At 50.4% G+C, this 10,662-nt stretch overlaps 1 protein-coding gene across 4 annotated transcripts in view; it reads left to right on the top strand.

The window, feature by feature from the left end:
• The first annotated feature begins 4,979 nt into the window (after positions 1-4,979).
• Positions 4,980-10,662, top strand: part of MEIS1 (Meis homeobox 1) — a 109,070-nt gene continuing 103,387 nt past the window's right edge. For 2 of the 4 annotated variants that reach the window (XM_054062354.1, XM_054062356.1), the window contains exons 1-4: positions 6,072-6,101; positions 7,441-7,667; positions 9,131-9,272; positions 9,791-9,841. In XM_054062354.1, coding sequence (XP_053918329.1) covers positions 6,087-6,101; positions 7,441-7,667; positions 9,131-9,272; positions 9,791-9,841 — 435 coding nt within the window. In that variant the 5' untranslated portion in view covers positions 6,072-6,086. Of the gene's footprint in view, positions 5,823-6,071; positions 6,102-7,440; positions 7,668-9,130; positions 9,273-9,790; positions 9,842-10,662 lie in introns of those variants that run through there. The other 2 variants (XM_054062355.1, XM_054062357.1) reach the window with 2 other exon arrangements.

The following is a 10,662-nucleotide window of genomic DNA, read 5'->3' as shown; positions in this document are numbered from 1 at the left end:
AGCACCAGGTTTCCTCCCATCGCACCATGCTCAACAGCCCCAGATCCCCGCTCCAGTTAACGCCTACCCTCTGCAATCGGCATCAGAAGTAACCCGAAATAGTTCTGTAATGGCCTCATTAGCCGAGCTGAATACGGGGTTAGGTAATAGGAATGGAGCAATATTGAAAATTAGTTTGGAGGAAAACATCAAATGAAGAAGCTCTGACAAAACTCCGCTTAGCTCTGGTTCAGCCGAGGGACGGTCAGATACCAATATTCAGTTCCCTGTGGCTTGAAATTGGGGTTTTATTTTGTTGCTCGCTAATTTGCTCCCCGTACTATGTCGCAAGTACTTTCAGACTAATTTAAAAAGCCAAGATACTTCGTTTAACTTCTTAGAAGAGGGACTTTCGGCTTTTTAAACCAGGGACACGGGGTGATTTAATTTCTGCTTTATGTACTCTGAGGAAAGTATCTGTAATCCCTCACTGATAAAAAAAATCAAGCAGATTGTAGTTTTCCTTCGAAGACAAAAATTCTACCCGCAGAGACGAACTCGGAGCTGAATTTAGTCCAGCAGAAGTGGGTAAAGTCTCCAGAAAAGAAGGTATCGAATATTTTAGACTAGTGTCACTCTCTGTTGAACTCTGGCAAGTGGCTCTGAAGGCAGAGAGAGCCGTCGGTCTTGGTCTGCTACGAGTGGCAGAGGGATTTGCTTATACCTTCATTTACCGTATTTTAAAAAAAACCCCTATTGTTCTGCTACGTGGGTGTCTCCGACTTTTTAAGCTACGTGCGGGCATATGTGTGGGTTGAGAAGAGGCGCTTAGAGATCTTTGCTTAAAAAAAAAAAAAATCGCCTTTGAGCTTATGCAGACTAGTAGATTTTTATCTACACATACGGTCGGCTGCCGACACTCTGTAAATACGGCAAAGGCTTTGCATTTCACAGCCCCTCTGCGCCTCTCGTCCCGCAAAAGCCAAGGGGTTTTGTTTGTTTTTTTTTTTTAAAGCCGGTTGTTTGTTTTCTAACCAAAACAAAAAACCCTTCTTTCCCCCGACTCTTCTTGAACTTCTTTTTTGGAGTAGAGCATCCCAGGTGCCACAAAACGGAGAGCCAAGTGAGCAGGGAGAGAATTAACCAGTTTGGCTGCATTTGCCTGGGAGCATCCGTGGCTCTGGCACGGGCAAAGGCTTGGGAAATTAAAACATCGAAGTGTGTGCTTCGTCTAAGCCGAGACTAACGCTGCAAAGCTCCCTCCTTCTGCCACACTAGAGTGGCTGCTATCAGGGCATCACATCTTCGCTCCCCTCCGAGAGCATCCTCGGGGCGGGAGCTGCTCCCTCTGCCCCACGGGCTGCAGCCGGCTGGCGGCGGCGGACAAGTTGTTAAAACCATTAGCAAATATTTGCCCCTTTTTTTTTTTTTTAATTTTTTTTTATTCCCCTGCTTTCCTACATATTTAGCTAATGTCCAACAGTTTCCCACGGGTAAACTCAAACCATCTTTACCATATCCCCCCCTTAATGCAGCCGATTGCTTCGCGCTCTGCACTTTATAAAATCCCGACTACTTAAAAGCAGAGTTTTACACAATTATAGAGGTGTAGCCCAAGGAAATAATAATTCCGTCTAAGGCTTTTCTGTCTGGGGTCGCTTTTTCTCTTCTTCTACTGAGACATTCTGCTCCCTCGGCCCGTCCAAATCGCCGAAACACGTACTTTCTCTCCCGCAGAAAGTTTGACGGCGCCTCTGGCTGCAGTTTCCCTGTCGCCCAGTAGACGGCACAACAACTCAATCCTTCCGATGCGAAGCAGCCCAGCAGCTTTTCTTTAATTAAGCAGCCGGAGTTTTATCCGGCAATTTTATTATTAATATTATTATTATTTCATTCAACGAAGTATAGTAGTATCAATAGAAAGGAGAGACTGCTTGACATAGGCAGGAAGTAAAGAAGTGCGGCAGGCAGCTGCCCTGAAAGCAGGTATTGCTGCAAACACGGGAGCGGAGCAGCGCTTCCAAATTACTGCAGATGAACTTGTGGTGCCTAGATAGTGTGAGCGGAAAAAAAAAAAGAAAGAAAGAAAGAAAGAGAGAAAGAAAGAAAGAAAGAAAGAAGAAAGAAAGGGAAAAAGCAACCCACCCCAATACTGCTGCTGGGTTGTTCTGGGGGTTTTAGGCTGAAGTCGTCTCATTGAAATAGGAAGGAACCGCCGGGCAGGGTTGCCCCGAGGTACCACAGCCGGGTAGACCTGGCAGCCTCCGTGGCTCTCGTCCCTGAAAGGCTCCTTTTGTGTCCCTGTGCTTTCCCTCCGCGGCCCGAAAAGTTGAAGTGACAAAAATCCCGGCCAGTAACTCATTTCCCACTTAATTTTATTTAAAAAAAATTTATAGAGGTGTTTAGAAAGTTTTAAGACAACCGTAAATTTTATTTGGAATATTTTATGAAGCCCTCCATTTAATTAATAAAAGACCCCCATAACTTCTGCAGACGACAGGGCCGGCGGGGAGCGGAGGGGGAGCGGGCAGCCCCCCATTCTCCGCTGGGGCCGAGGCACGGGGCCGGTGCCGGTCCTGCCCGGGTCCCCGGGGCCGGTCCCCGGCCAGGCTGGCGGCGCTTTGTGTGCGGGATCGGGAGTAAACAACCCCCAAACTCTGCGCTTCTTCGGGTCGCTGAAATCCCGCTCGCTTAACCTCCTTTAATTATCACTTTTCCCCCTCCTTGGGTCTGCCCTTTCATAGGTCTTTGCAGAGGGCTTGAGTTGGTTGGTTTTTTTCCTCCCCATCCTTCTTTCAGCCGTTCCATTAGGCTGTGACTTTTCGGGTATCTCTGCACGTATCGCTCTGACACACACACCCCCCCCCCGCCTTATCTGAAGCATTCCTGGATTATCTCTCGGCCGCCTTTCAAGCTCTTTCTTCTGCAGTTTCTTGTTTGTTTGTCTCTTCTGGTTGTTCCTATTTCAGTTTTCAAATTTCAATATTAATGGTGAAAGAGCACACTTGGATGCTGATTTCCCCCCCTTTTCTTCCCACCCCCCCCCCCCCAATCCCTGCGAGGAAGGCGGCAGGGAAGCTAGCTAGAAAACATTGGATTGTTCCTAGGTATGACTAATTCTTTCCTTAAGCTGGGAAATTCAGCCTGATTAAAAGCCTCATTTATTATCCGATAAGCAAATGGACCCAGATTCCACCTCGTGGAGGAGGCTCCCTCGCTCCCCAGACGCGTTTTTCCCCCTCAGCTCGGGGGACCCCTCTGCGAAAGGCCCGGGCAAAGAAGGGGGGGGGGGCGGAGGGGCTTTTTATTTCCCCTCCATCCCTAATTTCCCGCCCCTCTCCCCTTCCACCGTGCGATGAGCAAGCGTCAATAGATTCCTGCAAAACAGCAAGTTTTGGTAAAAAGAAAGAAGGCGGCGGCATCGGGGGGGAGATGCTGGAGCCCGGAGCTCACCGAGACAGCGCGGACCTGTCCGCCTGCTCTTTCCCTTTTAATAGGTGATTAGTTGCTGCCCGGATTAGGGTTTTTTTCCCCCCTTTTATTATAGCAAGCGGAGAGGAGCGCAGTGCGATTTCCCGCAGCCAGCCCTAAGAGTAATAACTGTTTGCTAATTGTAAAATCCTTATCCAGAATGAGGTTTAGGCAAACAATTTGTACGGCTGTAATTACACTGTAAAAGTGTTTCGGGCTGGATTGCGCTTGCATTCATCTCGTAAAGGCCTGTTGGAGAGGCGTAAAAGGAGGGGTTTCTTAACATTTTTTGGGGAGGGGAAAGGAAAAGGGATGAGGATGCTTAAATTTTTTTGGGGAGGGGAAAGGAAAAAGGGATGGGGAGATGGCAAAGCTGGGATTTCAGCCACAGCCTCCTCCTCCAAGGGACCTGGGAGATAGGGAATCTTTCCCAGGTGGCTGGAGATCAGCTCCCACTGGAGATGCGTGGGTCGGGAAGGAGGGATGATAGGGCATTAAAGCGGCTCTTACCTGAGAGGTCTTTATTCCCTCGGCGGGATAAAAGGCCGGTCCTAGCGCAAAGGGACGGGTGGTGGGATTGGGGCGAGGGGGGTGTGTGGAAATGGGTTTCCCTGAAGTTTGAGACGTGCCAGCCCCGGGCACCGGAGCAGCCTCGGGGTTACCGGAGAAACACAGACACACAGTCGCTTTCCCAGGAGCGGCTCCCACGGGCACCGCTCCACCCGGAGATGCGATGGGGCCAGGGCAGCTTTCCCAACCGGCCCGCGGGTAGCGGGAGGGAGGAAAGGATAGGACGAGCTCTTGGATGGGAGCGGAGACACCGGGGATGGAGGCGGGGGGGGAAGCGCGCCGGGGCGCCCCGCGGGCATCGCTGCCCGCGGGGCGCCCCGGCGCGCTCCCCCCCCCGCAATCCCCGGTCCGAGCCCCGCTTCCCGCCTCAACCAATCGTGTCGAGGCGCGGCGCTGATTGGTCCGCGGCGGCGCGGCGGCGGGTGAGCTCACTCGGCCTGCGGCCGCGGGGGGAGCCGCCCGGGGGGAGTGTGTGGGGGGGGGAAGGCAGCGTCGCGGCCCCGGGGCGCTGTGCGGAGCTAAGAGCGGCGGGGGGGGGCAGCGCCGGTAGACAAAGAAATCAGGAGCGCTCCCCCCAGACAGGGTAGGAGGGAGGCGGAGTGTCCCACCCTGCGTCCCCGCGGGGGGGCGCGGCGCGGGGTGGGCAGCGCGCGCACATACACTCACACACATACACACACGTATACACCACCACCATCACCACTATCACCCCCCTTCGCAGAACAACCCCCCCGCGCCGGTGGCGGAGTTGCTGCCGCCCAGCGCATTGTGTAAGACGCGACCTGTTATGGCCACCACTACTTCCGGGTTCCCGCAGTCTGCTCCCAGCCCGGCGCTGCGCTCCGCTCGCCGCGGCGGCGGTGGCCCCGGCAGCTGCGCGGCCCGCGGCGGCAGCGCCGCGCCTTCCCCCCCCCTTCACCCCCGTCCCCCCTCCCTCCTTCCCTCCCTTCCTCCCTCCCCGCGCCCGCCTCCGCCAGCCTCGCCCGGCGGCCGCGCAGGGGCAGAGCCAGCCGGCGCCGGCGAGCAAGCGGGAGCGATCCGAGGAGGAGCGAAAAAAGCCCCCATCATCATCATCATCATCATCATAATAACCGTAATAAAAGGAGAGCCGGCGCGTTAGCGAGCCTTTTTAATTTTTAATTTTTCCTCCCTCTCCTCCTCCCTCAATTTTTTAAATTTTTTTTCAACATTTTTTTTTTTTTACCTTTTTTTTGGGGGGTGTGTGAGCGCGCTCGAAAAATTAACATTTGAGGTGTCCTGCGCGGTGGGAGCACACGCAGCGGATCATCATCAGTCATTCACCACCTTGACAACCTCGCCTGTGATTGACAGCCGGAGTGGCAAAAAGCCATGAGACTTGGTAGTTGGGTTTGAGGGGCACTTTAAAAAAAAAAAAAAAAAAGAAAAAAAAAACAACACAAAACCCCTGATTTGGGGAAAGGATATTTGCTTTCGCCCCGCTGCTGTCTTGGAAACGAGAGGGGGAGAGTAGAGAGAGACAGGGAGAGAGGAAAGAAAGAAAAAAGAAGGAAGGAAGGAGGGAGAGTTGATTTTTTTTTTTTTACCTTCTATTTTTTTTCTCCTTTTTTAATGCTGAGTTACCGTATCGCTTCGCTGAGATCCAGCAAGCCGAAGATTTCACTCGATTGCTTTCATTGCTGGCGACGCTAAGGGATTTTTGCATTTTTTGGGGGGGGTGAGGGGGGGGGGAACTTCGCGTTTCTTTCTTTTCACACTGGCCTTAAAGAGGATATATTAGAAGTTGAAGTAGAAAGGGAGCAAGCAGGCCGATGGCGCAAAGGGTACGTATTAAAAAAAAATTGGATTTCAAATGTGAAATAGTATTGAAACGTGGCTGACAGAGACGCTGCGAAATAAGTTTCTCTCTCTTTCCCCCCCCCCCTTCCCCCCTCCTCTTTGGAGCAGGGGCACAAAGCCGTGTCCTGGAGCGACAGGATTTATCAGTTGTACTTGTAGGCTTAAAACCTATATATATTGATATTTTCTTGATTCTTTCACTCTCTATTCCGGATCTTTCACGCAAAAGGCAAGGTTTCTATACATTAATGACATGCAGGCATGTAAGTGAATATGTCCGACCCTCTGTATTTGTTGAGTTCGTAGCTTTAGTCCTACCAATGTCTTTTTTAAAGTCACCGGTGCCTGAAATATTTGAATGTCTGCATGTCTCTGGGCGTTTCGCTGTGTTAGTGATGATATACCGCTTCACTTTCGTAAGATAACTTCTAGCTGGGAGTAAGCACAACTTTTTTCTTCCTTTTTCCCCCTCTTTTTCCCTTTTCCCCCCCCCCCCCTTTTCTTTTTTTTAGTATTCAGTCACAAAAGGTGCAGTGCAGTGGGGGTGCGTGTGAAAAAAGCTCTTTTTAAATCACTTTAATTTGAATTAGAGGTTACCAACGTGCACTGCCATGTGTATTGTTTTTTCTATTTTGATGCGATCTCCTTTTTTTTTTTTTTTTTTTTTTTCCTTCCAACTGTCTCCTAAATTGAAATTTTGCGGGGGAGAAAAGAAATATCATTCGGAGTCGGGCGAGCAGGGATTTGAGGAAGGGGAAAAGCCCTGGAAAAAAAGTTTGCCTGCCTAATTTGCCTGCCGCCTCTCCGAGCACTGTGTGGGGAAGAAAGTTCCTCTGCTGACAACTTGCCTTTTACTCTTTCGGTCCAAGCAAGTGTCAGGGATCTTTAAAAGTGTTTATTCACACCTTCGCTTTTAATAGATGAGAAGTGGCCGTTTCCCTCGCTGCCTGGGAACCGTGTTCTCTTTCGCTCCTTAATCTTTAACAAAGAAAACTCCTTTTTTTTTTTTAAGAAGAAAAAAAAAAAAGAAAGGAAAAAAAAAGGAATTCCCAAAATCCCGAGAGCCCGGGCAAACGCTTCCAGCCTTTCGGCTTTAAAATTGCCTTCGCATGGAATTGTTAGAAACCCCTGAAATCGCTCCTTTTTCCCCTCCTTTTTTTCCCTCCCGCTGCTGAACTTTTTGCATCCTAGCGGGGTTAGGTACCTGACTTCTTATCAGAGGGAAAAGTTTAGCGGAGAGAGACTTGGGCTTCGTGAACCGCTTTCATTCACGAGAAGGGGTCTGGGAGTTGTGGGGATGGGGTGGGTCGTGGGTTTGGGTTTTGTTTTGTTGGGTTTTTTTCCCTCCTTTTATTATTATTATTATTTTTAATTATTAGTATTTCTCCTTCTCGGAGGATACCGGGTGCGCAGCAGCCGGGCCGGAGCAGCCCAGCCCTGCTGCTCCCCGTCCCGGGGCGGTGTTCTGGGGAGGTGGGAAAGACCGCGGAGCCCGGTCGCCCCCCGAGGGGCAGCGGCTTCTCCCGCGGGACGGGAGCGGGGCGGCTCTCCCCACCCCCCCGGTGCCTTGACGCCTCTCTCTGCTCTCTCCCTCCTCCCCAGTACGACGAGCTGCCCCACTACGGCGGCATGGAGGGGGTGGGTATCCCCACCACCATGTACGGGGACCCCCACGGCGCCCGCCCCATGCAGCCCGTCCACCACCTCAACCACGGGCCGCCGCTCCACTCGCACCAGTACCCGCACGCTGCCCACGCCAATGCCATGCCCCCCGCCATGGGCGCCTCCGTCAACGACGCCCTCAAGAGAGATAAAGATGCCATCTATGGGTAGGTACCCGCGTCCAGCTCCGCGTAACCTGCGCGGGAGGGAGCCGGGGGGGGTGCGGGGATGTCCCAGCGCGGGATGAGCAAAGGGAGGATGGGGAGCGGGCGGCATCCTTGGTTTTGTATTGTTGTGTTTTAAAAAGGGGGAGAGAGACAGGGCTGGGGTCCTCCTGGCACGGGAAGCCGAGGGGGGGCTCTGGAAAATAGGAACCGGGCTTGCTGGAGGGGCGGCAGGCATCACCGCGGGGAGGAGGAGGAAGAAATATCATTCCCAGGGCACAACCTGCGCCGGGTGGTGAATCCCCGCACGGAGTTTGGGAGCAGGGAAGAGTTGGAGCGCTTCGCCCAACTTTCCGCTGTCTTTGCCCTATAGAAGGAGAAAACTCCAAGAGCTGCTTCTCTCAACTTTCTCTTTATTTTTTTTCTTTTCTTTTAATTTTTGTAACTTTTAATCCGGCAGCATCGAGTGCTTCTTAGGGTGGCAACTTGTAAAGCAGTTTCTAGGCCGTTGCAATGGGAGCTGATGGGTTATGTTGGGTTGCAGATGCTTTTAAAATGAATCTGCCCGGCTTGAGTTTGAAGGGAAGTTTGAGAGCCTTTTAAAATCACCCCCAAAACAGTGAGAAGGGGGAGGAAAGAAAAAAAAACATCATGTCGTTCGGGTTCTTTATCGGCTTATCAAAAATCTGTAGGGTTGGTTAAAACTCAAATTAAAAAAAAAAAAAAAAAAAACTATGAAGCCCTGGCAGAGAGCTGAACTCCCTGTTATAAATATACATATATAGGTGTGTGTGTGTGTGTGTGTGCCCACGCTTATTTATTTATTTAAATTATTAAACGGCCGAGGGAGAGGGAGCCAGATGCACACGCAGCCTTTCTCCCGGGGAGGCTTTTAGAGCCGGCAGAGCTCCGAAGCACCTGGTTCCCCGCGGGCGGGGGCTGCGGAGCCCGGGGGGGCGGGCGGGCGGCCAGCGCTGCCGGAGGGGCGGCTCGGGGGGCAGGGGATGCTGCTTTTGCCATTTGGATGGGGGTCGCTTCTTTTTCTGTTTCTCTGGGTTAGTGGCTCCCTATTTTTTTTCCCCCCTGCGCGAGCCTTCCAGCGGGAGGGGGGAAAAAACCCGGGAATTAAAAGCATGAAAGGCAGAAAGTGTGCGTCTAAAAATTTTAATTTATTATTATTATATTTTTTTCCTAAAGACAAGGAAAGTTAATTCAAAATGGCTGCTGGAACAGGCTTGGGTTTTATTCTTAGCTTGTCCTAAGGTTGTCTGAACAATCTCGGCGGGCAGCTAGCGCCGAAGGGTCGGGAGATAGATGCGGGGCTGCCGGAGCCCCTTTCGGTGGGTGCCCCCCCTGCGCACTCACGCTGCTGCAGGACTAACTCTTGTGTTTGGGGGGGGTTTGTTTCGTTATAGCATATATCTATATTTTCCCCCTCTGTGTGTGACTATTGTATTTTCTTTCAGACACCCCCTGTTCCCCCTTTTAGCACTGATTTTTGAGAAATGTGAATTAGCTACATGCACACCCAGGGAGCCCGGGGTAGCGGGAGGCGATGTTTGCTCCTCCGAGTCTTTCAATGAAGACATAGCAGTGTTCGCCAAACAGGTCAGCAAAACTGGGTTGAAACAGTAAATGTGGAGGGAAAAAAAAAAAAGTGGTGGTGGGGGAAATTGTAAGGAGAAAAACAAGTCTCTGTTGAGATAAGGATGCGCGTTTCCCCCTCCCCCCTCTCTTACTGCAAGAGGCAAAATTAAAAAGAAACCAAACACACAACCAGCATCCAAAACAAAAACAACAACAACAAAATAGCTGAATCTCGGCATTTCCCACCCCCTGAAGCACGGAATCGATGGGAGCGGTGGGTGCCCGGGCGGGCTGCGGGAGCCGGGCCGGGACTCGGCCCGGGAAGCTCCGGAGGTATTTTTCGGTGTGTTTGATTCACTTGTTCAAGTGTTTGGCTGATGCACTAAATCCCGCAGTCAGGGCTTTGCACGAAAGGTTACATAATGGACCCGACAGTGTAATGAAGCAAGAAATAATAACGTCTGCTCTTTCTGCTTCCATATTGCACATCTTTTTTATTGTTATTTTTTCCCCCCTTTTCTCCCCTTTCTTATATTTAGATCCGAGCAGAGAAACCCCTCTTTTCCTCTAATCCTGAACTGGATAACTTGGTAAGAGTTAACAACACTTCTTCCTTTCCCCACCCCCAACCCGCCACCCTCCCTTCCCTTCTCCTTTATTTTTTTTTTTTTTTTTTTAAAAAACCCATCTTCTCTGTCTTCTGGAGAGGTGGTTTGGTGGTGCTAAATTGAAAATTTCCCACGTGCATCTTTTAAAAAAAAATATTATTCTATGATGACTTTTCTAATTACGAGTAAATACGGTGCGGTAATTGCGTGGAAGTAAAAAATCCCTTAAGGATATCCATAAAGAAAGCCCCATCCAAAGAGGAGTTTGCGGGCTCGATGGCGAGCTCTTCTGCCCGAAAGGAGCGTGGATTTCTTTACACACCCCTCCACGCACCTCTTTGAGCAGCTCGGTGGGAAATGTAGCGGATTGCTGTCGCTGGAGATGCACCGGGCGCTAACTCACCGAAAATGAGGTCTTTTCTCTCTCTCTCTCTCTCTCTTTTTTTTTTTTCCTTAAGGATAAACAAATATTTAGCCTCCGCTGTAGGAGTCTCGCTCCCACTTTCGCAAAGCAAGGAGCCAATAATGGTGTTTAAAGGTTGTTTTGTTTCTTTTTTTTTTTTTTTTTTAAAAAAGAAATGTTTATGATCCGTATAATTTAGTTGCTTCGTTGCAGGAGGGATTTTTTTTTTTATTTTTTCTTTTTGTTAACTCTAGATCGCTTCTCGTTAAACAGTGCACAAAGCCACCGCTATTAAGTTTTAGTGTTATTGCCATAAATCAAAATAACTTTTTATTTACTACTAGAGAAAAGTCAAGCTACAAACTACATCAGGGGCGGCTGCGGGAAGTATCCCCAAGTC

Source organism: Cuculus canorus, chromosome 3 (assembly GCF_017976375.1).
Source record: "Cuculus canorus isolate bCucCan1 chromosome 3, bCucCan1.pri, whole genome shotgun sequence".
NCBI lineage: Eukaryota > Metazoa > Chordata > Aves > Cuculiformes > Cuculidae > Cuculus > Cuculus canorus.
The sequence above is the reverse complement of the archived record's forward strand: the minus strand, read 5'-3'. Positions and strand labels throughout refer to the sequence as shown.